Source organism: Lithohypha guttulata (genome assembly GCF_036872675.1).
Source record: "Lithohypha guttulata strain CCFEE 5908 chromosome Unknown scaffold_5, whole genome shotgun sequence".
NCBI lineage: Eukaryota > Fungi > Ascomycota > Eurotiomycetes > Chaetothyriales > Trichomeriaceae > Lithohypha > Lithohypha guttulata.
Window position 1 is genome coordinate 1,077,789 of NW_027042754.1, and position 27,070 is coordinate 1,104,858.

The following is a 27,070-nucleotide window of genomic DNA, read 5'->3' on the forward strand; positions in this document are numbered from 1 at the left end:
TGTATTGTCTAACGACCGATCTCTCTGTGAAGAAGCTTCCACGAATACAGGTGTTGAAATTGCTCAGAAAAATCGATCCAGATCACGTGCAACTGGCGCGTCGCGGTCGTGCCTTCTTCGCGTTTAATCTTCTATAATAAGCCGTGCACGGTTGAGCCTTCGCATGCGGTCCAAGGCGACTTGCATCTGCTTGCAGACTATCTTCTTACAACTCATCATGCTCACGATATCGAGTCTCTTTCGACTCGCTCGAGTCGGCTAGTCATGCGTATTCTGCATCTCTCCGTACAGCCAAAAAGGTCAGACTCCACAACTGCCTCACATTACTCTCCGTACCACCACTCACCCCAGGCGGAGGCGGCAAGCTCCCTAATGGCACAGTCGTGAAGCTGTCCGTACTATTGCTGGCCTCATTATTTCCATCATACGTCCAGCTCCATACCTCACTCTGCAGTTGTGCCTCATTCTGCTCAATGTTGTCCCATAGAACATTGTAGGCCGCCCTCGTTGCGTTGTACACGTAGGCATCCTCGCAGTATGCAGGAGTGAAGCTCGACGACGAATTGCATACTGCCAATTGCCGATGCAGACCTTCCGCCATGAGAGCCAATTGCCAGCTCCAAATTACCGTGCCGTGGTAAGCGGAGTTTGTGAAGTTAGCAATCAGGACGTCGGAGTTTGACAGAGCTGGATTGGCTACTACCATACCAGATGGTGTGACAAGACCTGCAGGAAAGGCGCGTAGGATAGTGTTTGCGGTACTGTTGAGGAAACGAGTGTGCTCGCGAGCATATGCAGTGCTGGAAGTGTTGGTGGAGTTGAGCAGGAACAGGTGAAATGCGGTATCGGTATGCATGATGGGGATTGGTTCCGAGTAGGTATCAAGGTCATCATCCTCGAGAGCTGACATGGAACCGTTGAGAGCTATTGCGTAGAAGGTAATCGTTCCATTAGCATCGTTGCTATTGGTGCTCAGGCTGGCATTATTTGTTGGGCCATCGTAGAACGTGGCAGTATTAACGAAGTTATTCACCCTGGACGAGGCTTCCGACACGGTCAAGTTAAGCTCAAAGAAAGACAAAGTGTTCTCCTCCCATGTTATAGCGCTTTCCTGAGCAAAGCTAGCCCAGTTGCTGTAGTTGGTCAACACGGATGTTCCTGATGATGTGTTTGGATAGATACCACCCAGTTGGGAGAGTCGCGAAATAGCTCGGAGCGCAGCCGGCACCAGCGCACAATTCACGTCGAATGGGATGCGACCATTACCAAGGCCATACGTCGAGTCACGCCATTGTCCGACCACCTCGCTGGGCTTGAGATGTATCAAGTTCTCCACCGTTTGGTTGTCGACGAAGGGTGTAGTGATGTTGACAATCTTTTGAGCATTGAAAAGCGCAAGCTCAGCATATGTCAGGTTCTCGTTGGTTGTGTCGATCAATCCGGCTTCGGTCGATAGCAGAGGATCGATGCGATCAGGGTATCGGGAAAAGTATACGTCCATCAGGATGGGCAAGAAGTAATCAGTGTCAATCATAGGATAAGTGAATATCGCAGCTGTCGCGTTGTCGCCTGTAATATTGTTCTGCATATTGAGGTAGGTGGCATAATCTCCGATCGTCTCTTCATGGCAAACTGAGCCGTCTGTAGTATGTTAGCTATATTCGCTACGATTTCAAGCATAGCAGTCACCGGTCCGATTAATCCTCTCAAGTACAGCACCAATGACAGCTTCCATGGCTGATGCATTGCCAGTGCTCAAAACTGGCTCAAGCAACAATGCCGAGATCATGCTATCTCGACCGAAATATGTCAAGAAGCGCCATGCTCCAGCTAACAGTTTCTCTGAGTACGACAAGAATGATAGTGACGTAGTCTGTGAAGGTTGCTGCTCGATGAGTCCTTGCGAAGCATTGTTCAATACCTCCTGGGACGTCAACTGCTGTAGTTGAGGATAATTGAAATATGCTTCGAAGTGGTAGAAGCCCGCGCCAAAGCTAACAGTTCGATCCTGGGCATTCATCGCAATAGTGCCATTGTCGTTCTCGAACGGTACTAGATTGAAGTACGACTCAGTCGTGTTATCTAACCACATTCTCCCATAGGAAGCGCCGCTATTATTGTATTGTGTGACATTGATGGCATCCTGTATCGCGGGTCGTAATAGACTTGGACCTTCTGTGAAATCACGAATTGTCCTGACACTGCCCAGAATGGCCACTGTCAACATCGCCGATGAGTTAAAGGATAAAACTCCTTGCACGCCCACGTACGGAAAGTCATTGTTGCTGTCGGTATTCGTGTAGACTGATAGAGGTTCTCCAATAGTGGAATTGACAAGCTCAATAGCGAGCGTTCCGTTGGGTCCGTTTTGGGGAGCAAAGAAGACCGCTATGCCACTGTTTCCTGCTGGCCAGGCCACAACAACTCTAGGTCCAATTATTGAAAGATTGGACGAAGACAATGGACTCGTCACTACACTGAAACACTGTCAGGTAAACTTCGCATCAGGTCAGGGTAAAGCTGCTCGTCGCTTTGCTAGACAACAAGGACCCAGGAAGTACTCACACCTGTGCGTCAACATTACAGTCCGAATAGAAGTAGTTATCGTATGGCGGATCAGCCAAGTACTGCGTCGTCACATTGCAGGCGTTGCTCGACCCATTCTGGGCACTAGCCAGACCTGCTAGGACGAGATACGTCGCGAAGATTATCTGCTTCATGAAATCTCGAATGTTCGTATGACCTTACAGTGGTCGGATATGCGACAAGAAGAAGCATCTTGGCCAGCCGTGGTCTACCGAGCACATATATCGGATAGGTGCCATAGAACTCGAGCTTGCAAAGAACAAGACTCAAGCATGACATCAATGGCAGTACCTGCTGCGAGATGGCTTTCATTGAGCACGCCTGATAGAAGTAAGCTAGGTCGAGTGTGGAAAAGTGAACCAAGTTTGCGGGGAAAGAGGAGGTGGACAGTTCGAAAAGAGTTTGGTGCCTGACGAGCTGCATATTCAATCAGAGAATATTGCTTGCACATAGTGTAGCCCTTCGTGAAAGGCTCGCACACCTATAGATTTCCTCGACGTTGGAAGATGTAGGAATCTATTCGAGATGAGGCGTTGAGGTTGCCCGGTAATCGGTCAAGAGCGGCTGGTTGAGGACGTAAGTGCGAGGAATAAAATTGTCCTGAGACATGCGAGGCTTCGGCATGAAATCTGTAAAGCTCAGATTTCGTGAACTTTTGTTTATGTACAGTTCGTTAACATACAGCCATATTATGACAGCCTGCTAAATCCAATAGACCTCAGATCATTCATGAATGGACAAAGTACTCCTACAGCGCCTTGCAAAAATAAGACAGATCTGTTCTGCCAAATCCCACAATATATGTAGCCCATATTGGTTGCAGAAGATGTTACACAGGCACTTCAGCAACGTCTCAGTCCGCTTTCTTGCCTTCCTGGACTAACTCGACTCTTTTGATCGGATGCAACAACATCCCAGGTAAACACATCCGGCCTTCGTTCTCAGCTTCGAATACCTCGCCACCATCGTTGTGTATCTTCATCCCTAACCACCTATGCCAGAGCACCTCTGAGAAGCCCGCATTGTAGTACCAAGTCGTGCCTCGGAAATTGTGTTCACGATCACCAAATACTGAAGTCCTCGCACCACCACTAGCACCATTCCTGCCGCCATTAAAGGTCTTCTCGAGGTACGAAGTTGGCCAACGTCGGTCAATGAACTCTGGATGTGGCACGTAAACAGCTTTGAGACCATGGTGCAAAGCGCAGGATGCCGGCCACATTTCTGAGAACATACTATGCCTGTTGTGACTAAGTTCACGGTGCATGGCCATAAGCAGTTTGCGAGAAAGCCTAGACGCGGTGATGATGGCTGCGCGCCGTGGAGGTCGACCTCGGGTAATGTTATAGCCAGTGGTGTCGTCTGCTAGAAGCCAACTTGTTCCATCTGGATCGAATAAGGGATTGAACGTTATCAGGTCCGCGTCTTCGTCCACGCCCCACGTGTACTTGTCCTTCTCGAAAGCTGTGGGAGGCTCTGCGTCAATGCCAGGCATGGAAACATCGTCATCAAGTGGTCGCTCAGGACCCCATACTGGTCTGTCGCCCGAGATCTTCTGGCTTTCCGTCCCAGGTTCTCGGCCGCCGGCTCGCAGTCCTGACCATACGTTGTTTGCACTGTTCGTGCCCTGGTCGGTTTGAATGCGGACCATGTGGGAGAAATCATCATAAGATCCGTGCTCGGCAGGAATGTAGAATCTCGCGTTCCGCTCCCAAAGATACTTTCTCGGCTGTTTCTTGGCCCAGTTACTGACGCTCTCAAAGAGATGATACCAATGGTTCGTGCTCCTAATGTCCATTTCCCAGTGCCAGAATTGTTCATATTCTGGATGCTGGTAGGCAAAATACTGCATCGGCATAAAAGTGCTGCGATAAACACCGTGCACAGGCAAGCCCCGTACCCAAGATTCTTCTAGTCCGCCATAAACGAGAAACATTTGGCGCTCGGTCCACAATGTGCCCATACCTCGGAACTCCTCAGGGAGAGATTCGCGAAGGTACTTCTCATAGACTTCATCATCCGACCAGATTTGAGCATTGTCGTCCTTTACATGGATGAGAAAGTGCACTGTGTACTTGCCACCACTTAGCACGTTCAATTCTGCTATTAGTGATCTCAGATAGATGAGGTCTTCGGGAGTATAGCGATAGTCGGCCCACGTACGAATGACAACAGCTGTGCGTGAGATTCTAGATCGTCCAGTCCTGGGCTTTGCAACATGTGCAGGCACATCGTCGTCAAGCCTGACACGTTTTGTGAGCGCGCCGGGCTGCATACTTCGAAATCTTTCGAGTTTCGGCTCGGGCAGCTCCTTGAAACGATGCGCGTTGGCAGCATTACACCTTTGCTGGACTGAGGCCCAGTTGACTTTTCTGAAATCAACTTCAGGATGAGCCTGCCATACGAGATCAGCACCGTCTCTGTCACCACCCTGTTGAGCACCACTACCACCCTTATTGAGGCTGTATCCCAGACCATATGGGCCCCATCTGCCAAATCGATCGTAACAGATATCGTTTCGCATACCGAGCAAATCAGCCGAACCCATCACATTGTCCGGAAAGCCCTGAGGTATTGCTTCATATATGCGGACGCGCGGGATCTGTACAGTGTTCCTCTCATCTAAAAAGCAGTCAACTTTGTCGCCCCATTCCGCTACGTATTCTTCAGTCGTGTATTTAGGGTAAGGATCGAACTCGATGCTGTCAGGGACATGGCCTCTATCCAACACATCTCTTTTTGCAGCAGGAGGTTTCGTATCGGTATCGGAAGAGTCAGTATCGGAGGTATGCTGTACTGGCGCTTCATCGTCCGCGACAGGATACTCAGGCTTGTTGTCCTTCTTGAGCACTAGGTTCCTGATGCCACCGTAGTACCTTTGCAGAAAAGGGAAGTCCTCCCATACAGCTGGCTTCGGTGTTTGCTTGTCTTTTATTATTGCCTGTTGTACTTCTTTCTGGGACTGCTGACTGAATCTTACCAGCGACAGCATGAACAGCAATAATATGCCGGCCACAGCAAGACAAGCATAGCGCATCATCGATGGCCGTAGCCGTAGTAGGGAACCAGATCGATCTCTGTGGGAGTAAGCGCGATTCAGCATGGGCGCATGCTGGGAATATGAGGATACCGATCGTGAAGCCGCGGCTGAATCTGGTTCTTCATCTTCTTCATCGCTGTACTCATGCTCGTGTGACAGCCGGCGCTTCTCGATATCGGAGAAATTGCGACATCGAGTTTGCACCATGGCAGGAGAGGAGTCAAGCTTGACGGAGGAGGTTCGTTGCCATAACATGTTGCTCGATTGCTAATGTATGCTGATGATGTAGTTGGCTATGCGCATAGTGCTGGTTCGACGGCTTCGACGCTCGTTCGCTGATCAAAAAGCTACTGCACGACCGGCAGAAAGGCAGGGTTGATGGACAGATTGTTCACGTGCTCGAAGATTTAGTATTGCTCAGACGAATTGTTGTTGTCGTAGAGCTTAATGAATGTGCGAAAAGGTCGGTGTAGTCCTCCAAGTGAGGCTTCACAATTTTGGAAAACAACTCAAGTGATTAGCCAGTCTTGTCGTGTCTAGAATAGAAAGTTGCTGAATGAATATTCATCGATCGAAGCGGAAAGTCCACAACAACAACTCTCTGTATCGATGTGCTACAGGGATGTGAGAGAACATGATTGGCAGTTGTTGCGCTCTTGGAGCAACCTTTCCACACCGTCGTCTTGGGGAAGGTGCTCGGCATGGTGGCTCCTTCCTTCTGCCAAATGCGAATGGAATCAATACACGCTCCGCAGGTACAGGACATATCGATGAGAACTTGAAGCATTCATCAAAGACGCAGGTTCTGAAAGACTATATGATGCAAACCTCGTATGTTGCACAAAGTCTCAGATTTACAGGTGGTTGGAAGCTGCATACAGTTCTAACCTGACCGAGCTGGTGACAAGCATTAATTCGTGATACCTCATTGACCTTTGCTATAGGTAGACGACTTTCTATATAGTACAGACATAGACCCAAGCCCGTATCCAGCGGGATGATCCTTTACGAACGTCCAATGAAAGCCTGTAGACAACGATAACCCTGCGTTATGTCAAGTCGCATGTAAAAATCATGACCCAGCTGCCCATGTTCTAGTCGTCTCTCAAGAGATGCTTGAACGTTCATAAAACAACGAGGATGGCGAGCGTATAATGCGCCTGCTTCGACTAGTCACCCAATTGTCGATCCAATGGTTTGAGATTCTCCAAGAACCGTCTTTGACGTTGAGAACCATTTAGCTCATAGTATCTCAAAGTAATCGTGACTGTTTTAATCGGATATGCGCTCTGTTAAATGACCCACACTTGATAAATCACATGTCGAGCGCTGCAAAGACCGAATGCCTTGCCGAAGTCACTTTTGTGGTTCGCTGTAGCTGTCAAATATACCACAGAACGTCCTTCGTGTACACATCGAGACATGAATCCATGCCTGTCGATAGTCGAGGAATAGTACCGAGATGATCCCTACTGTCAGTAGTCTGCAGACAGTGCATCAAGATATACTGAGATAGGTCGCTGTGGTACACGTTCTCTACTGAGAGTTCCTGGTAAGCGATGTTGCATGCGCTGCGTGTGGCGATCTCCTCTCGTCTCATCAAGCCGTCGCAGTACCTGGCGATCCAGTTCAGGTGAAGTCGATCGTGAGTCACCAATCTCAATCGTAAAATGATGTGGCTGGTAATCTGGATGCAGCTGAAGATATTCCGGATGATGGTTTTCCATATGGTTCACTGCGTGTCCTGCTTTTCGAAAGTCCCGCCTGCACTTGACAGATGGACACTTGTACCTCTGACCTTGAGGAGCTGTCCTCGAGTTCTCAGCCTGGACGGCCTTTGCTGGTAACCAACTTTGTTTGAGCTCTTCCAGCCGTTGTATGATGCCCGTGTCCTTGAAATCGGAGTATCGTCGGTATTTGCAAATCATGTTGAATAGATCAGTTGGTGGAGATTGAAAGAGTGACGCATGCAGATTCGCCAGATGGTCTATCTGCTCAGGCTTCGGTAGCTTCATAGAAGTGTCGTGCATGGGTGCCATATCCACCGCCCACAAGCCATCTTGCCTGAGGAAGGATATAGGCTCTAAAACCCAGGAGTCAAGCACAAGGTACGTGCGGACGACTTTATACTGGGACTTCAAACTGGGGTGCTGTAGAATGGCTTCTTCCAATTCAGACATCTTCCTCTGAATGTCGCTAACAGCTTGGTTCGCCCTTGGGCTTGCTGCCCTGGAACGACTATTCTGCTCAGCAGAATGGGACATTACGGCACTATGTTGATGTAAATGACTTGCCCCCTCATACAGATATCGTCCCTGGCTAAAATGCGGCATAAACTCCATGCTTGCTATGCTGAAATGTGGCTGCTGAATCTTGATGGCTGACGCAAGTTTATACTCGCTTATGTTGTAAAGGGTGATGTATCGCAGTATTGAGCACAGAAACGATTTGAAGAAGACCTTGACGAACACGAAAGAAAAAGGCGACTGGAACGAATGGAAGGTGGCATCAAGACGAAACTGAGGTCAGATAGCTGGAAGTCATTCTGTATAAGATACAGAACCATTCCGCAGACCTCAATAATTTTGGAAGCATTCTCTTCTCGAAGCCTGCCGCTTTCGTCACAAGGCAGTCTTCTCGAAAGGCGGTGCATCAGGCATGACTTGTCCTGGGACATCCGTGACTATGTCACTGGAAGCACATAACTCGGAGTCATGCAAAATGCTCAGTCCAAGTAGTTGAGCGGTGCGAACGGGTTCATCAACTGGCGTCCGGGCAGGAGTCGTGATACAAAACAGTCCAATCAAGTGATCACATGTATTCGCCCAGCACATGTTCTTGATCAGCCCGAAGACGTTCTCGAGGAGAATACGTGGTCTGATTAGTCCGGTAATACCGATTAGTGCTCGTGCCAAAGCGTGTATCAACCACAAATAGACTGTGCAGAAAATCAGTAATAGATGGTCCTGAATATCGCCAGGAAATGACACTTGCCAGATTGCCAGGCCTTGCTAGCCAAAATTCGGGTATTCCGTCGACTTTCGTGCAGCAAAGATCTTACTAGACTAGATCAGGCAAATATTAGACTGGGGCCTTGTGGGCGCGCGTAGAATTGGCATGACTAGGTCGAACATAGATGTTCATGCTTCAGCTTGGATGTTCAGTCGAATATCTGGATTAATGGCATTCTTGTCATCTGATTGGATCTGAGATTGTGGTGGAGTTGGGGGCCTTCGAAGATGGGTCAGCATACAAGGATGTACATGGGAGTAAAGTAGCCGGTATAGCTTGCGACTGGACCGGTGTCTATAGGGTAATCGTGCCGAAACCACCACTGAGCTCACCATGCATAACTGCACAACTTCCAGTTGGAGTTTGCCTAGGGCTGAATTTAGGCAGATCCTCGAAACCAATCAGAAAGATATGTTGACTCGGAATCCTTGTTCAGCCCTAAAATCTTCTTTTGCACCAAGCAACTCACAAGTGACAATAATCTTCCTATATAGGCTTCGGACAGCCCGATCTCAGCTGTCGTAAACCCAAAGGTCGACCTTCCGTTGCGATGCTGCAGATGACTCACTGCAAGAGGAACGGCGGTCAGACTCACAGAGTTCTACTCACTGCTTCAGACATCGACTAGGGTAGTTCTCATTCTCATGGGCGAACAGTTGGGGTAGGGCTATTAATTTGTTTTTGATGGACAACACAAGTCCGATAATGTTCGAGGCGATATCGAGAGTCGCATTGTAGGTCCCATGGTGGAGAAACACCTTCAGTACTTCAACAACAGCATTATGACATCGCACGATGCAGCGTATGATCATTCAAGGTAGACCTACGGTATAGAAGACAGTGCTATCACCGCCCATCGCAGTCACCTCCGGAAGTCGACTTTGCTCAAGTGATGCTAGGAGATCCAGTTGCTCCTGCTGATTGAGTGAATGCATTTGATATGGCATCATAGTGTCCACGGATCCGAGTTGAGCAAAGTCCTCACCGAATGGTGCTAGCCATGGTGGTCTTTCTAAAGGCATGTCAAGAGAGGCCGTGGTAGCATGATTGAAGGGAATGGAAGCCATGGACTCCCACGATGGTAGCGGTTGAGCTGAGCCTGGGAGGTGTGTCGTTGAAAGACCGTCATAATGGGGAGCACCGTAATATGTTGATTGATTAAATTGAGTAGATGATTGCTGCTCGTAGACTTGTGAGGCATGCGGACTAGAAAAATTTTGCTGCTGATTCGCAACTGGGTTGTAAGGGGATGACAATGACTTTCCTGGGGACAAAACAGGTGGGAAAGATGTGTAGGACTGTGGTGTATGCGGACCTTGCATCGACGCAGACGGCGTGGTTACTGAACTGGACGAGATCCGAGATGAAGATACACCGGCATTACCATCGAGGCCTTGAGTCGTTGATCTGATCGAACTGGGACTCGTAGCAGATTGCATGTCGTATGCCTTGAGACAAGCTGAGACCAGATTGCCGTATAGTTGATGCGCAGATCGTACACCGGGCCACCTAGCAGCACAAAGGTCTATAGCCGCAAGGCCATCACTAATATGCTGCTGCACTTCCTCGACTGGATGTTGCTCACGAATCTCCGGATAAGATATGGACCAGAGTACAGTATTCAGTGCCATGAAGATAGCTTGTGTAAATATCCAGGTCACATCAATGAGCCTGCGCTCGACCTGAGCCTTTTGTAGAGCAATATTGAAGACCGCCGCGTGATAGCAGCGTTCAGCAGCCAAGGAGGAAGGATTGGGTATTTGCGGCGATGGTCGATACATCATGACAATCATAGTATTTCTCCGTCCCTCGAACCAAGCTGGACTAAGTCCACTACCTTCGTCGTTCTTTGGTGTGTCGCGCACCCAACTGTCGATGTTGCCTAGCATTTTGTGAAACCATGGATCTTGGTCTGTAATTGGTCTTTCTCGTTTCTTCAAGTAGAGTGTCCTTCTAATCTCAGCTTGCAGCAGTCGCATTTTGAGAAAGTGAATGGCTATGGCTTTCTTCATGATAGGGTGGTTTCCGGCTGCTAACCCCTGCGAAGTGATGAAGCGATCATCACAGAGGTGAAAGAAGCGTACATCGATGTTCTCGACGCTAACACCAAAAGCACTTGGTCTGCCCAAGCTATGAGATAGCCCGTACTCCATAGACGTGATTATCCAAAAGAGTCTGCGGCGCATATCTATCTCCAGAAAATTGGGACGATTTCCCAACGGTGGCTTATCGATGGTGCTTTCGTTGCAAAGCCCCAAATCCTGGCACAATTTTGCAGCCAGACCAACCATCCAGAACGCAGCAGTGCGAGTTGGCGTCAGAAGCGAATACTGAGCCATGAGAGCGAAACACTGGAGTGTTGATATGTCCTTTCGGTGTATGGCTTGGGAGAGATATGGCAATGCCGCAAGATAATAGCTGTCAGCTAAGCCAGCGTACTGTGCGTCCAGCTTCTGCATGCTAATCGCTATCACCATTCGAACCTGAAAATTGAGCGTCGCATCGTTACTTCCCTCGTAAACAGCGTCTACATCCTGACGGAACGAGGGTTCGTGTAGTAAAGGCAGCATGTACTGAGCTTTGTAGTTGTATAAATCGAGAAGCTGTTCCATCAAATCTCGATTGGGTAGATTGGGCGCCGCGACAGAGCTGATCAGCGGATATACCTTGGAAGTTGGCTTCACACTTTCGGCATTGTTCGTCTGCTTGATCTCCTGAGCGGCTCGGTCGGGCACAACATCTCGGATTGTCCTTCGATCTGCGTTGCGACTAGCAAAATTCATCACAAACCGTGTCACAGCGATGCCACTGGACGGACCCAAAAATCTGGACTCGCTGCTTTCGTTGAACTTGACCATTCCCGGTGCCCTAGCCATGGTTTCGGGATCAGGCCCCTCATCTTCCTCATCTTTCTCCAGCAGTTTGAGCTCAGCTTGCAATCTGCGAACGAGGTCCTGCAGGTCCACCAGATACCTTCGTGGGACGATGCGGTTCCTGGCCGAGTCGAAATACTCGCATTGGGAATTGCTTCGTTCGCATGGCTCGCAACGAGGAAGGGTAGGATCGCATCGAGTCTTCCTCTGCTCCTTGTCAACAAGTTTCCTATCAGACGGCTCTGAGTCAACGTACACTCCTGCATCGCGTGCAGGCATTCACAGTGTGCCACACCTTCGTGCCTCGTGGTAAGTCGGGTTCAATCTCTCCCAAAGCCATTTGCGTCCTTTGAGGTCCATTGTCAGCCATGCGCCTCTTATTGTAGTCATCTGCAAGTAAAGCACAGGTCCAGGTGGTTCAAGCAAGTAGATACATAGTCCATTCTAGGAGTTGTACAGGAACGACAGCGCAGGCAGAGGGAGGTAAAGAGATAAAGATCGACTGCTTCAGTACGGACTAGCCTTTTGACAACTCTGGATTCTAACGGATGTTGACTCTCTCGTAATCAAAGAGCAACGATGGTGTTTCGGAGAACCACGGCATACTTCATCACGTATCTTGAATAGATTACGGCAACGTCCTGTAGATAGCGGGACACAAGGCTTATTTAAGAGGCCGAGGCGCTATTTCTAGAATAGTGGAAAAGGAAGTACTTGTACACACCAGTTCTTATCCTTGTATTCTGCGGCTTGCTAATAGTAGAGAACATATCTAGTGGCTCATCAGTTAACTAATCAGAAAGATTGAGTTGTGGGGAGCCTACAACTCCGCTCATCAATTCCGAGTTTGAGGATCAGCACAACGTTCCGAACGGACCGTGATCGCGGGTGAAGTACGTGTCCGAGTATATGTTCGGTCTTCTCTTTTTTAAACAGCAAGTATCAATATCTCTGTTGCGGGGAATAGTGCAAAATCTGATAACAAGACTTTTCGTCACATGGACCTTGCATTTTCCTCAAGAAGTTATGCTGATCAATCATAGACCACGATTCCATGGCAAGACCAGGAGTCAGAATAACCGACAGCTTCCAAGATTCTATGTAGATTAGTGGAGCTCACCCACAAAGAATGGCTAAAGAAAGCATTGATGCTCTCCTGAACCCCTTCCTGAAAGTATCTCGACCTGTTGCAGCTTGTGCCAGATGTCGAAACGCGAAGATCAAATGCGATGGCAGGTTACCTGCTTGCTCGGGATGCGAGCGAGCTGGGAAAGCTAAAGAATGCTCGAGCGCGAGCGACGAATTTGCTCGTGGCAAGGAAAGGTCCTATGCCAGTGCACTAGAGACAGCTGTACAGCGCCTTCAACGAAGACTTGAGGAGGCAAAGACGGCTTCAGCTCGACGTGAGTCTTCAAGCCTCTTCGCCCATGATCGACCTGTGTTACAAAGGAAACCTATAAGCAACAGTCGACGCAAGGAGGCTGGCAATGTAGACGAGCTTGTCAGCGATTTTGGCTTCCTCACAGTCAATGCTACATCACGGGATTTCCAGGGATTTGCATCAACTATGTCTTTTGCAAAAATGCTAAAGGCGATTGCTTTGAAAGAGCCACTACCACTTTTTGATGACATGTCACTTCCCCCAAGATACAGCATATCCAATCTCATAAGTCATTACTTCGAAAACTTCCACGTTCTGCTTCCATTCTTCTCTGAGACGGACTTCATGAGCTCGCTATCCCGGATCTATCAAGAACATTCCAATATCTCGGCTGTATCGCCTTTTGACCTATGGTGCTTTCATCTTGTCTTGGCAGTTGCGTCTGCCTCCTTATCTCAGAACAGAGGCGATGAGCACCACGACGTCGCGGTTTTCAACCTGACCAGAGCCATGGGCATTGACGAGCATGTAATCCACCCTGGTTCAATATCTGGTATCCAGGCTCTTCTTCTGCTGGTTCAGTATGCTCTTGTGGACCCTGAATATCTGGACAGCTGGTATGTCATCGGTATGGCGTCTAGGTTACTTGTTGACCTTGGCCTGCATTGCGAACCCTCACCTGAAACAAAATGCTCGAAGCAAATGCTCGATCTGAGACGCAGGGTCTTCTATTGCACCTACGCTCTTGATCGTCTCGTCAGTATGGCACTTGGTTTTGCTTTCTCGTTCACGGATGACTCGGCTCCAAATGTGCTACTGCCGACTTTGTCCACTGATCAAGAAGCACGGTCTCCTACACAAGTATTTCTGCGCTCGATTCGTCCGTCCTTGTTTCTCTTTGATATTCGCCGAGTCGAATCAGCATATTACCAAAAGACTCGGTGGTCGTCTCGGGACACCTGGGCACCAGACTTTGCCACAACTTATGTTGCATCCACTCTCGAAGACATACGTGCTTGGCAATCAACTCTTCCAGAATCGTTCTCTGTAAAGCACCTGAGGCTGCTTAAGCTGGAAGCTACGTACTCGCAGGTCTTGGTCCTTTCGCCAAGTCAGGTTATTCCTTCAGCAATCATCCCCGATACTCATAAGAATATGCTACTTCACTACGCTGTACAATATTCCGAGCAACTGCGAACAATGGTTCGAGATGAAGAACTTCGATCGTGTCTGAACTACGTTGAGTGTTGCCGTGCTCGTTACGTCTCGAGACAGTTCCAGAACTTGTTGTGGGATAATTTTGACATGCTCATCAAAGGCGATGTCAGATCATACTCACCGCCACATGACGCAGGACAAGGTGACAATTGCAATCGAGCTCTTTGTTTCCTTGGCAACATGTCACAGATTTTGGAATGGCCGAAGCAGAGATGGGGAATAAGTGCATTAAAAGAGATTTTCGAGCAGGAGTCAGCTGTACTGCTTGCACGTCTTCAGACACGTCAACAAGAACAGCTTGCAAGTCAAACATCATCAACCACTACAACTCCTTCGGAACCATATTCGTCTGCTCTTCCGTCCGAGATGAGGAGAACAGACCAGCATGTGCACATCGATCAGTATACAAACGCTCAGATGCCGTCTGAACATTCCTACATATTCGACTTTCAATCCCAGCATGGCCTCACATCTGGAAGAGATGGGTACCATACTGCGTATGGCATGCAAAATGCTGACTCATTACAATCAAATCCAGGACTGCCCTTCACATCATCTGGCAATTCTCAGTTACCTGCTGGTTCGCTGCCACGTCGAAGCTATCAGTTTATGGGAGGTCAAGGTTGAAGCGAGGCATTGACTTGAACGCTTTCTTTAACCAACAGCAATTCATGGACGAGCTGTTGTGGTGTCACACTGCGCAATGGCGCGACAAAATTTCTGGAAAGATAGAGAGATGGTTCTTCACTAACCACATTCAGCCCATGACAGCACAAAAACAGTCTGCTATAATTAACCAGCATGTGTAGGCGCTGGTAGGTGCGCATGAAGATCTGCATTCTAGGGATCGAACACGCATGCAGCGATAGAAGCACGGACCTATAGTATCCACCACAACATATAGTCGCACCTGCCTGTCTTCAGCCTCGATTTCTCAAGCAGCAATACATGTTCGCATCAGAAATGGCTACCATGCCGCGCTCGGTCGTGAAGCATTCAGCTATGATCAAACACAATACCACGAAATTGCAGTTGTTCAACCAGACACAACGGCGCATTTACTTGAACACAATTCCACCACAACATCTCGACTGAAACGGAAGCGTATTAGTATCGTCTACAGAATCACCATGGTGTTCACAACACCTGTCGTACCAATGCCACGTTGGTCAACACCGGTTGGCTGTACTAAGCTGGTCTTGTCCATCGTCGTGCTTACTTTCGTCGCGGTCTGCGCAGCAGTATATGGAAGCCATCCAGCATTTAATATGACAATGTTGAGTGTGAGTCCTCCACGACACGACTGAGGTGTTTATCCAAACATATTTCTTTATAGCTATGAGCATGTATGGAATCTTAGTCTAATCTCCGTTATAGGCCTCTTTATCTCTTAGTGCCTTTGGGTATTACCTTACGGCACTTTCTTTCCGGCCAGAGTTGTACAACCAACGAGTAGTCCTCGTGCTGGAATCATTTCTCACCACGTTCTGGCTGGTAAGCTTGGTCTTGTTAGCTGCGTGGACAAACGATAGCATCAATGGACAGAGATGGATGTGGAAAACGCCGTACGTCTTAGTTGATCCAGCCATGGACGGCAGCACAGTCAACCTCGATCGTCGATCCTCTATCTACGAGTCATTAGCACTGTGCTCATCGCCATTAGGTATTTTCAAGAGACAAGCAGTTGCAGTAGCACAAACATCGATACGAGTACACGGTCAAGAGGCTCATCAGGCAGCAAGAGTACTGGCAGGTATATCTGCGGGAATGGCAGGTGTCATGTTGTGAGTTCACAGGCTTCTATCCGAAAAGGCAATACTGACTGATCCCTTCCTAGTGCTCTGTACACTGCCACTCTTTTCGCATTTACCATTAATTTCAACAAACCACCAATCGCCTCAAACACCACCACAGACGAAGAAAACCAGCCCTCATTTACCGCAGACATAAGTAGGAATGACAGCCCGACAATCCAGCCAGGAACTGCGAGACCGCCATCCGTTACTCAGCCATTACGAGTGAATACTCTTCCTAAAGACTTTGAGCCTAAACCGCAGGCCCAAGAGCACTATCTAACGCCACAGCAGGCAGCTGAAGCGGGTATAGAGCCACCGACACCAATACTGAAGGTCCAAGCAATTGAGAAAGAAAATGGGAAAGAAAAGTCGCTCGAAGGAGAGGACAAAGGCAAGACAGCGCCTCAAGAGGAGTCGGCAGTGGATGATGCTTCTATCAGTCCCATTGAAGAAAGTGAGAAGAGAATCTAAATGCAGAAGGAAGCTGGAAGATCTTTGCATATATAAGTGAATCTGCATAACATCACATCTGGATTTGGCTCAGATCCATCTTTACAGTATCGAAATTATAAACAGGCCTAAGTAAAGCCAAACACCTAGCCGTTATATCGCTCTAATCTCACTGTTCGTTCTATCCTGTTCTTCAGACCGTCTTCTTGCCTCGTTACTATAGTTTTTCGCCTTCTCCTGAACAGACAAACCACCTCGTCAACAACATGCTTGACTCGTCGTTAGTGCTGTTGCTTTCCACACCAGCTTGGAGCAAGCGCTGTTCTGTTTCTCGTTTTAAGAAGACGTGATGTTGAGTCGAAGTCCGTTTGCCACGCTTTCTTCTCTTCCATCACACATTCTAGAGCGTAAACGTTCGTTATTTCACATGGTAATGCAGTTGACCAAAAAAGGCTCTAGCAGGCCCAATTGCTGAAAGAGCAAAGCTGCTCTATGCTCGACCCAATCGTCACAGACCAGCTGGGATGATTTCAATGTAATCTCAAAACGTGTCCATCTGTGGTGTCCTGTGGTCATCAAAGCACCGTACTCACAACATCCTTTCAGCCAAGTAAAATCCATACCAAACAGTCGCTATACATCCCACCAGATTGACCGACGAACTGATCCCATGCAAAATCCCAAACTTCTTGTTCAAATTCTGCATAGCCTCACTATGTGGACCCGAATCATAACTCTTCTTCCCATCTCTCGTCTCCTGGTGTTTTCGCTCCTTCATACATTTCGTTGTTGCAGGACCAATGAACAGCATATTTGCTGCGCCACATAGCAGCGTCAAGAACAGTGGTGTTGCGACGTGGAGGCGATGTCCTTCTTCAAGGACGCCTGATATAGAGGACTGGCTCATGCCGATTGCGGTGCGTTCGGCTGGGTAAGTGAGGGCCATCAGGAGAGGGAGTGCTGTCTGCATGCCGAAGTAGATGGGGAAGAGGGCTGATTGAAGAGTTGCGAACTGTGGCCGTGGGAGGGCGCGGAAGGCTATGATTCCGGCTATGAAGGATTGGAACATTTCAGAGCCGAGGAGGGTACCATAGCTGGATTGAGTGTTAGTCCGAATGCATTGGGTGGTGGGAATGTGAATCTACCTGATAATGTGGTATGGTGCTGGTGACCAGAAGATGGATGAGCTCGGCATATTGTAGTCGCTGGTGGTACCGAAGTAACACAAGTTCGTGGTCAGAGGGAGAATGAAGGTGGTTGATGTGGCACTGAATAACAGCGACTGTATTCAAACCAGAAAGACTGATGAGATCATCAAATGGAGGCCAGCGAGCTCTGATAACGCAGACACTCGGGCTTATCTTCACCTGACCTCGCGATCTCTGCGCGTCCTTTCAAGCGTGTTTGCTAAGCACGTTCTTGCCTGCGTCCTGCCTTAATCTTTTTAATTAGCTTCGAATGGCAGGATGGTCGAGCCATGCAGTTCCTCGACATTGCCTATGCCGTGTTGCCTGTGTTCGCAAGATTGTGTGCCTGAGATGCGATGTAAACATCACTAGACTGATCATTCTGGCTCGCTAACTTGACTAATGTTGTCCTCCACAACTGCTCAGACGTTCTTCCATCGCAGTTTCGTATAGAAAACTTACCTGCTCCTTACTTGACACCATCCCACGGTCACGACGCAACCATGGCCGAGAAAGAGGCTTCTATCTTCATCATCGACGTTGGCAAGTCGATGAGCCGTGTACGTGAAGGTCGCCAGGAATCAGACCTCGACTACTGCCTACAATATGTCTGGGACAAGCTTGCAAACATTGTCTACACAGGCCGTAAAGGGCTCGTTGTCGGAGTTATTGGCTTGCGAACTGACAAGACTAACAATCATATGCAAGAAGAAGGAGGTTATGAGCACATCACGGTGATTCAGAGCATCCAGCAGATACTAATGCCAGAGTTGCAAAGCTTGCCAAATTACCTCAAGACCAGCAGCACTGACACGGGCGACGCTTTAAGTGCTGTCATTCTAGGCGTTGATTTGCTTATGAAGCATTGTAGGACCCTCAAATTCACGAAAAGGCTATACCTCATCACCAATGGAACAGGCAAGCTAGACCCCGATGATATCGAAGAGGTGGCTGCGCAGATCAAGCAAAACGATATCAAATTGACCATTCTTGGTGTTGATTTTGACGATCCAGAATATGGGTTCAAAGAGGAGAACAAACCGTTCCAGAAGCAACAGAACGAGGAGGCATTAAAGAAGCTTGTTGAGCTCAGTGATGGTGTTTATGGCGTAATGGACGAAGCCATCGAGGGTTTACAGCGACCATTTGTGAAAGAGGTCAAGCCTATAACATCCTACAAAGGTCAGCTACGACTTGGAGATCCTGAAAAATACGACACTGCTATTACCATAGATATCGAGCGGTATCCAAAGGTCATGATTCGGAAACCACCCAGCGCCTCTTCTTATGTTCAGAGAGATGCAGCTCCGATTCAGCAGCAGGAAGATGGCGCAGATCCTTTGACCAATGTTCGAGCCGCTTACTCATACCAGATCAAAGACGAAGACGCTCCTGGTGGCTTTCGAGATGTCCCACGCGAAGAGCTTGCGAAAGGCTACGAGTATGGTCGTACAGCCGTACACATCTCAGAGTCGGACGAAAATATCACTAAACTTGACACGCATCAGTCTTACGAAATACTCGGCTTTATACCCGCAGAAAATGTCGAGCGCTACATGTTCCTTGGTGTTACCAACATACTCGTAGCACAAAAGCTCAATGACAAAGCTGCTTATGCACTATCGTCCCTAGCTCGTGCACTATTTGAAGTCGGCAGTGTCGCAGTTGCTCGCTTCGTGAAGAAGGATATGGCTGAGCCAATGCTTACTTGTCTAAGCCCTCTCATTGATGATACTATTGAATGTCTGGTCGAGAACGATTTGCCATATGCTGAAGATTTACGTATCTACCGGTTTCCACCCTTAGACAAAGTACTCACTGTTTCAGGCAAAACTCTTGCATCGCACCGCAATCTGCCGTCCGACGACACGATGGAGGCAATGTCGGACTTCATCGATAACATGTCTCTGATCAACCCTGACACGAAAGAGGAATTGTTCGCTATCGAGGACGTCTATAGTCCGTTACTTCACACCATTGAGAGCGCAATCAAGTACCGAGCTGTTCACCCAGATGGAACACTTCCTCCTAAGTCGGGTATCCTGCTAGAACCCTCCCAGCCACCGAAAGACTTGCAAGCGCAGAGCCAAAAATCCTTAGCTCGTCTCATCAAAGCAGCAGACGTCAAGAAAGTACCACCTAAAGTCAAAGGTCGTGCCCGATATCGTGACCGCGAATCTGACAAACCACTATCCGGTCTCGATGTCGACGCCTTACTAAAGAAGCCCGGAGCTGACAGAAGCGGACCCAGAAAGACTATCACCATCGATCCACAAAACGCCATTCCAGAGTTCAAACGTTTCTTCTCCGCACCAGACGACGACGCGCTCGTCAAAGAAGCCGTTGTGCAAATGGGCAAGATCATCGAGGACAAAGTGCGGACAAGTCTAGGCGACAGTAACTACGACCTCGCCATCGAGATGCTAGGCGTAGTGAGGCAGGAAATGCTTGAACTTGAGTTCAGCGAGCTCTATAACGAGATGATGCATAGCTTGAAAGGAAAAATCGTGAAGGAAGAGTTGGGAGGTGATAGACGAGAATTCTGGTGGAAGGTCAGGGTTTTGAAGATGGGCTTGATTGACAGCGAGCAGAGTGAGAATAGTACTGTGAGCAAGGAGGATGCAGCGAAGTTCTTGAGGTTAAGAGAAAGCTGATCAACGGAAGTAAAGGCTGCCAGGATTTATTATTTACAAACTTGGACCCCGTTGAAATACGTTCGAAGCACTGGAATGTTCGCTGTTGGTGGTATCATCTTGCGGAGGTTCTTAAAGGGGTGGCACTACAATGATTCATACAACAAAAGAAGGTTCAGCGACATATTGTCCCGGGGACAATGTCTAATCCAAGAGAGGAAGGTCTAGCGACCATCCAACAGTGACCTACCTAGATGCCTACTGTATTTTGATGTGGTGTCACGGCGATACATACGAGCTAAGAAGGTTCAGCGACAACAAACTACCTAGGGGTGAGAATGACTTGTGCTGAGTCTTCCCAGTCCGTGCTGAACAACGGCTAGAAATGGATAATCAGCAATATCACTTGGGTTGGGTCTCAGGACGAAGTGGGTTTAGGGAGAGGGTGAAAGGTACCTCAAAGGCGGTACGATGATTAACTTCTCGTTGTGGGACACTACATACCCTGTCTATGAAAAGTTGCTCACGAAGATCGTGGTATATTGATCGCCTTCTATCGCGACTATATCTGAGACGACTTGTTAACGGACATTGCCAGCTGCACAGATACAGGACGAGATGCTAGCGGCTGAGAAGTGACTTATATGTTATTTCATGGTCACCATCTCTGATGGCTGTGAAGTGTTCTTGGAAACTGGAGGTGCTTCAAGCATCTCCTGTCGGTGCTGTCGATACCGCTCACCGTGAGTTCCAAGTCGATACCCATATGATGCTTGGTCCCTGCTATCATCTTCTTGACGCAGTGAAAACTCATGCGGTAATGTTCAGCCAGCTTGGAATTGAAATGATTGTCCCTCGGAACGAATACAAGGGATTTTGATGACGACTCTCGAATAGCGATATACTCGAGATGGGGTAGTTTCGCTCTGTTCTTCCAGACGCCCTTGAGCACATCTAGCATGAATGAAAGTCTGAACGGCACAACTCCACCAGGTCTCAGTAATAGAATTAACCGTTCCAAGGATTGAGGCAGAAGCGATGCAAAGTCCTGTCTTGTGCGTGGTCCCAGCTTCAGGCCTGGCCGCATTATTGACCTCCTTGGGAGAAGGACCTCCGGAAAGACTGAAAGTGTTTTGAGCTTGTGACTATCGCGCAGCACTTGCCGTAGTACAAGATTTCCGTCCATGGCTTCATAGTCGGGCATATCGGTATCGTGCAACTCCAGCCCCCTAACCCTCGAGATCGCCCTTGAAACATTAGCTGCAAATTGTACGTCTTCGTCCCCGTTGGCACCAAGATTATATCTGTTACGGGCTTGGACTGCTTCATAGCGTGACTTTTCTTCGACGAAAGATAATCTTTTGATCCTTGCCACTGCTGATAAAACCAGGCCCAGGAAACAATGACCGGTTGTCTTGCTGTCTAGGGTGAGATGGCTGATCGATCGATCGATTTCGAGCGTCGAATGGCCAGGTAAAGGGAAGGGAGTAGTTATGTGTCTTGACCAGTAAGGCAAGATACACGAGGTTCTGCTGGTGGAGAAGAGTACTCAAGTGATTGTACTGTATGGTGTCGTACATTGAGCCATATGAGTAGATTGACACGGACTGTAGTGCCGAGTATGGCATGTCGACCACTTGCAGGCCATGAGTGCAACACAAGCCGTAGATGGTAATGTTGCGGACAAAAATGCGGATCGTAACATCCTGTTTAATAGTTTGCTCGAACTTTTGCAGGTGACTATCTGTGTCATAGGTTATGTGTCTATTGGTCTCTACGAGGCAGTCGGAAACCCCACAATAACACCGTGTGGTAAAGTGTACCAATCATTTGTAGGACAAAGGTGCCTGCACGTGACGGTGTCACTATGTTTTCTTGCCTCTTTTGAGATCGTCAAGAGAGAGTCGTGACTGTCCCAACGTCACTAGCGTGAGCCTATGTAGTAAAGCTCATGGCAGAAGTGACATTGTTAGCAACGATAATAGTGGTAATAGTGTCGCGAGATGCCAGCCTGGTGTCTCCGCGCTAGTGAATACGTAGTGGTGTTGTGACTCTCACTATGGATTAAGTAATTGTTGAGGAACCACAATGGTGAGTCAATCTTAAAGAAGATGTAAGGCGAGCATGAAACCATCCGGGGACTCTAGCTTGGTAAATGGCGCAGCTGCCTGCCTTCTCATAGATGGTACACATCGTCGAATTCAAGTGGGACTTCTTGCCTCGCGCCGCAGGTCCTACTCGAGTAGAATATGATACCTTAGGAAATGTACACATGGAGGCCAAAAGTATGAGTCGAAATCTACCTTAGATTGAAACATGGTTCGGGTAACTTGCTAAAGATCTTATTTCCACAATTCCACTGTGAAAACTGAACGGTACAACCAGTCAAAGGCATTGCACAATAGATACTCGGCTGTGGACGTTGCAATTCTGCTGAGCCGACTATCCTTCGACGTAAATATCAGCAAAAACGCCTTTGCTCCTACCTTAGGAACATGTAAGACACAGGAAGTCGGTGCAGCAAGTCACAACCGAACGGAGAAAGCAGCTTTCAGTGTCCACTTTCACATGCACCCCAGATCTGGGTTCTTCAAGGTTCACATGCAGTGCCGGGAACGCACTGACGTAGTACCCATTCGCAGCAGCCAGGGGCACGCTTGGGCACAGTCAATACCGTCGAAACACCAGAGACAGCGTTGGTCAACCGTCGCCCATCTCTTCGACGTTAAAAATTCCAGATCATCGTCCCAGACCGTGTAGTTGCCCGGCGACTCAATGAGTGAATACCTTCCAACATTTCCGGCTTTCATCGAACCAGTTTTGCGCCAAGCCAGGCGCTTCTCGTCACGAGCGCCTGCAGACGAGCAGCCAGGGATACTGATCGAACCTCCGCCAACTGCTGCAGGCTATTTCCCTATGGTTCAAGTGCCTGATTTTCAACGTTTCTACCCTTCACGTTTCTGGCATACCAACACTCTTCCTCCGCATGGACGGGACGAGACAACAGAAGGCACCTGGCAATCATTGGCCAGGAACATTCAACTATGGGCTAACCAGATAAACAATCTCGACGTCATCCCTTCACCTCCCCTCGATGCGATGCCGGGGAGTGCAATCGACGAAGATGATGCGAATGTGGCTTTCCCACCACTCGATTTCTCTGTCCCGACGCCTGCACGACCTGTGCGACTCGAAGAACATCGAACGGACAGTGAAACCTCCCTCAACCCTGCCGAGGAACTGCCCTACAGATCAAGAGCATTGGCCCAGGCTCAGATCGACCGTGGTCATTCGCAATCAGACCCCATCTCCCATCCTGGAATGTTGCAGCCAGCTGCCCGCCTCGATCCTCAAGTGCCGATCGGGGAGGATGACGAGTACAGAAGAAGAGATGGATCGGGACAATTGCCAGAAGACGATGGCATGGGTGATCTGAGGCAAAGGATAAGCGCGATCATGGCTGGTCAGGGCAACCCTGCTGAGAAGTCCAAATTAATCCATATCCTGATGAACGAGAAGTACAGAAATGCTCATTCTCCACCACCGAGCAGGGGCAGACCACGTCCACAGCATGTCGAGCATTCAACACTGCTCACGTCCCCTAGCTCAAGCCAGATGGGCCACACGATGTTCAACCTCTCGGCAGCTGACCTCAACCCGACTTGCGCTCCTCCAGACGTCGACGAAGATGGAACAGTACAACAACAACCTGATCTGGGCTGCCAACACTATAAGCGGAATATCAAGATGCAATGTGCCACTTGCGAGAAATGGTACACGTGCAGGCTTTGCCACGACGAGGTTGAAGATCATACACTACCTAGACGGGATACACGATTTATGGTATGTATGCTCTGCCGCACTCCTCAACCCGTGGCACAGGTCTGCAAAAGTTGCATGGCTGAAGCTGCTTGCTACTATTGTCCTATCTGCAAGCTGTGGAACAACGACCCTTCCAAATCAATCTATCATTGCGATGATTGTGGGATATGTCGCCTGGGTGAAGGCATCGGGAAGGATTTTTTCCACTGTAAGACATGTGCCGCATGTATGTCTATACAGGCCGAGACCACCCATAAATGTATTGAAAAGAGTACAAAGAGTGACTGTCCCATCTGCGGCGACTACATGTTCACTTCCAATCGTCCTGTGGCCTTCATGAAATGTGGTCACAGCATTCATGAGACATGCTTCAATGACTGGTGCAAGACTAGCTACAAATGTCCCATCTGCTCAAAGAGCATAGCCAACATGGAGAGCCAGTTCAGACGTCTCGACAGGCACATTGAAGAACAGCCAATGCCTGAAGAATATCAGAACAATCGTGCCTATGTCTTTTGTAATGATTGTAATAGCAGGAGTATTACCAAACATCACTGGCTTGGAACCAAATGCTCAATCTGTGATTCCTACAACACAACACAACTTGAGCTATTAGGTCCAGAGCAGACTCCTCAGCAAATGCGCGAGCTAACTGAACGTGCGCAGGAGTTTGGTGAAGCTGGTCTAACAGCCAGTCAAACTCAAACTCCTGTCAACGAACTGACCTCACCAGCCATGGATGTGCCTCCGAACATACTCAATACCGTGCAGAATACTAGAGCGCAGTCGCCTCAATCTCCTCATCTTCTTCCTCACTCTCCTACTAGATCAGCAAGGTCAATCACTCCCGTGGTGGGAAGCTATTTCGGAACAGGCCAAAGGGTTGAGCCGGATCGACGAAATAGCTATTTCAGCATATTTAGTGCCGGTCAGCCAGCTACACCACAAGGTTCAGGACATAACAACGATGACAATGAAATGGATTTCTGGGGTGGCCGTAGCATGAGAAGCCAAGATGCAGATATGGAGGAGCTTGATGCCTCTGACGGCTCAAGTAGCAGCAGTAGCGACGAACATATGATGGATGACGAAGACGATGCGGGAGAGGATTTGATGGATTTACCTGGCCACCGCTGATCAGTGAATGCTTTCGCTCAGGAATCCCAATCTTGCTCATGAGCGTATCAATCTGGGACACACTTTTGCAATGTCGACCTACATCTTTGCTCCTTTGAGTTCTCGGTTTGTGTCCTGTCGACTTACTGGCCGACTTACATACCCGTCCCCGGTCACTGTCTCAAGACACATGAATGTGCTCAGCACTATCCTCATTCCCAAGTTCTGAAAAAGCAATCGTGTCAAGAATGTTGGCAGATATTTGTCCTCCATCGAAGCAGTGTGCGAAGCAAGAAACAGCCCAGCTATGGCTGCCTACCTACTCAAAGTGCGTCACGTGAGATGCCGTTGTGCAGCGAAAGGTCTTTTGTGTTTATAGGTCGATTCAATTTGATCAGGTGGTTCAGGAGCTATACAAGGGTTTAAGAGCTTTTTCAGCACCCCATCAGGACGACACAAGAGAAGTATCGACGTATCGATGGCTCGAATGTGGCTGTAAAGACCTTGGAGAGTATTGAGGTTCTTATGGCTGCATTCGCCACTTTCCAGTGCAGCTACTGAGGAAATTTTGAGCTCACCGTGGTTTTGCTAACCCCTTCTACGAACAGGCATGTGTCGACAAGACCGTGCTTGACCACACGCGCCTCTCACATGTTGATCGTAATCACATCAATCTGAAGGCCAATGTACTCGTTCTTTCTTCGGATTGAGGAAGCAGTAAGCTGGTGTTCTTTGCGGGGTAACACCGGTTTAGTACCCGGCAGGACAGATTTCATTCCACAGGTGTTTATACGCCATTTGTAAGTTTGTCCTGGAGTACTGTTGAGGGACCTAAATGATCAAATGCCACAGGCTTCAGGCAGGTTCGAACAGGCATGACGACGCTAAGCAAAAAAAATCCACAAAAGTAGGACTTTTTTTATACACTACCTTCACTCTGAAGCCATAAAATTTCGTCCGCCAGTCTATACCTTCTACCACTACAACTCATACTCTGCCAGCTTTACACACGTCCTGTCTACCTACTCTTCATTAAGGTAAGTACAGAAAGGCACAAATCCAGCCTTGCAATCTCGCGGACAGGCTATCGAGTTTTAGCATATTCAAGACTTTGCAAGGCTGGTATACCTAGGTACTAGTAGTCGACCAATATCTCTATACACAAGCTGCGTCTAAATTGACCAAAGGTTCGTTCTCTTATCCTTTCCTCCTACGAAGTGTTACTAATAGGACACAGTCAAGTCGACAACATGGCCAAACACGCAAAGACTGCGACGACGGCTAAGAACTATGATGGTGGTCAATGGAAAAGCGGTCGTCTAGGAAGATATCGCTGTATACTATGTGGGATGTGTAACATCTGGACGAATTTTCGATTGGAGAGAGAACCAGACGACCCAGAACAGAGTAAGAAGAACATGTCTGCACAGAGACATTTCAAGAAAAAACATCCTGACTATGGTACCGGAGACTCTTAGGAGGAGTTTGTCTACCAATGGTGTAATCGATATTACAGGAAGGCACCTAGTCCAAAGAGCAAAGATGTACCACTGTCTCGTGAGGAGATGATCGAGGAATTGTCAAGACGAAGTCGTCTTGTGTACGACTACGTAGTCAGAACAGATGATGAACAGTACAGAGATGTAAGTGATATTGGATATCAACAAGACGAGGCTGCCAACAGAAAGTGCGGTGAAGGCTAACCGAAACAGATTCCGCCTCCACCGAGCAACGATGAGAACACAGTCCGTCGTAATACATCTGTTTGCAGCGAGTCGTCCACGTCGACTGCATCCAACCCCACTCCCATTCCCACTACTACCACTATCACCACAACAACTTCTCCTGCCTCCATGGCCTCTACCAACGAGCGGCCAGGTCGCCTCGAACGATCTCGTTCCAGACAACAGTCTACATCGTCGTTCGATTCTGTTCGTAGATCGAACAAACGACACA

The 27,070-nt window shown here is 48.5% G+C and overlaps 8 protein-coding genes across 8 annotated transcripts; 4 read left to right on the forward strand and 4 right to left on the reverse strand.

The window, feature by feature from the left end:
- Positions 1-262: 262 nt before the first annotated feature.
- LTR64_006845 (uncharacterized protein) lies at positions 263-2,720 on the reverse strand (the record flags this gene model as incomplete). The annotated part of the gene is made up of 3 exons (XM_064901171.1): positions 263-1,641; positions 1,690-2,477; positions 2,566-2,720. 3 exons carry the CDS (start codon positions 2,718-2,720, stop codon positions 263-265), a joined length of 2,322 nt encoding a protein of 773 aa, XP_064752247.1.
- Positions 2,721-3,439: 719 nt separating this feature from the next.
- Positions 3,440-5,881, reverse strand: LTR64_006846 (uncharacterized protein; the record flags this gene model as incomplete). The annotated part of the gene is made up of 1 exon (XM_064901172.1): positions 3,440-5,881. One exon carries the CDS (start codon positions 5,879-5,881, stop codon positions 3,440-3,442), a length of 2,442 nt encoding a protein of 813 aa, XP_064752248.1.
- A 3,569-nt stretch (positions 5,882-9,450) lies between these two features.
- Positions 9,451-11,871, reverse strand: LTR64_006847 (uncharacterized protein; the record flags this gene model as incomplete). The annotated part of the gene is made up of 2 exons (XM_064901173.1): positions 9,451-11,740; positions 11,807-11,871. The coding sequence occupies 2 exons, from the start codon at positions 11,869-11,871 to the stop codon at positions 9,451-9,453; spliced, it is 2,355 nt and encodes a 784-aa protein (XP_064752249.1).
- A 769-nt stretch (positions 11,872-12,640) lies between these two features.
- On the forward strand, positions 12,641-14,737 carry LTR64_006848 (uncharacterized protein; the record flags this gene model as incomplete). The annotated part of the gene is made up of 1 exon (XM_064901174.1): positions 12,641-14,737. The coding sequence occupies one exon, from the start codon at positions 12,641-12,643 to the stop codon at positions 14,735-14,737; it is 2,097 nt and encodes a 698-aa protein (XP_064752250.1).
- Positions 14,738-15,877: 1,140 nt separating this feature from the next.
- LTR64_006849 (uncharacterized protein) lies at positions 15,878-16,377 on the forward strand (the record flags this gene model as incomplete). The annotated part of the gene is made up of 2 exons (XM_064901175.1): positions 15,878-15,894; positions 15,948-16,377. 2 exons carry the CDS (start codon positions 15,878-15,880, stop codon positions 16,375-16,377), a joined length of 447 nt encoding a protein of 148 aa, XP_064752251.1.
- A 568-nt stretch (positions 16,378-16,945) lies between these two features.
- LTR64_006850 (uncharacterized protein) lies at positions 16,946-17,551 on the reverse strand (the record flags this gene model as incomplete). Its single annotated transcript, XM_064901176.1, has 2 exons — positions 16,946-17,450; positions 17,502-17,551. The coding sequence occupies 2 exons, from the start codon at positions 17,549-17,551 to the stop codon at positions 16,946-16,948; spliced, it is 555 nt and encodes a 184-aa protein (XP_064752252.1).
- A 495-nt stretch (positions 17,552-18,046) lies between these two features.
- YKU80 (ATP-dependent DNA helicase yku80) lies at positions 18,047-20,197 on the forward strand (the record flags this gene model as incomplete). The annotated part of the gene is made up of 1 exon (XM_064901177.1): positions 18,047-20,197. The coding sequence occupies one exon, from the start codon at positions 18,047-18,049 to the stop codon at positions 20,195-20,197; it is 2,151 nt and encodes a 716-aa protein (XP_064752253.1).
- Positions 20,198-22,951: 2,754 nt separating this feature from the next.
- Positions 22,952-25,135, forward strand: LTR64_006852 (uncharacterized protein; the record flags this gene model as incomplete). The annotated part of the gene is made up of 2 exons (XM_064901178.1): positions 22,952-24,019; positions 24,239-25,135. The coding sequence occupies 2 exons, from the start codon at positions 22,952-22,954 to the stop codon at positions 25,133-25,135; spliced, it is 1,965 nt and encodes a 654-aa protein (XP_064752254.1).
- Between the last annotated feature and the right edge of the window lie 1,935 nt (positions 25,136-27,070).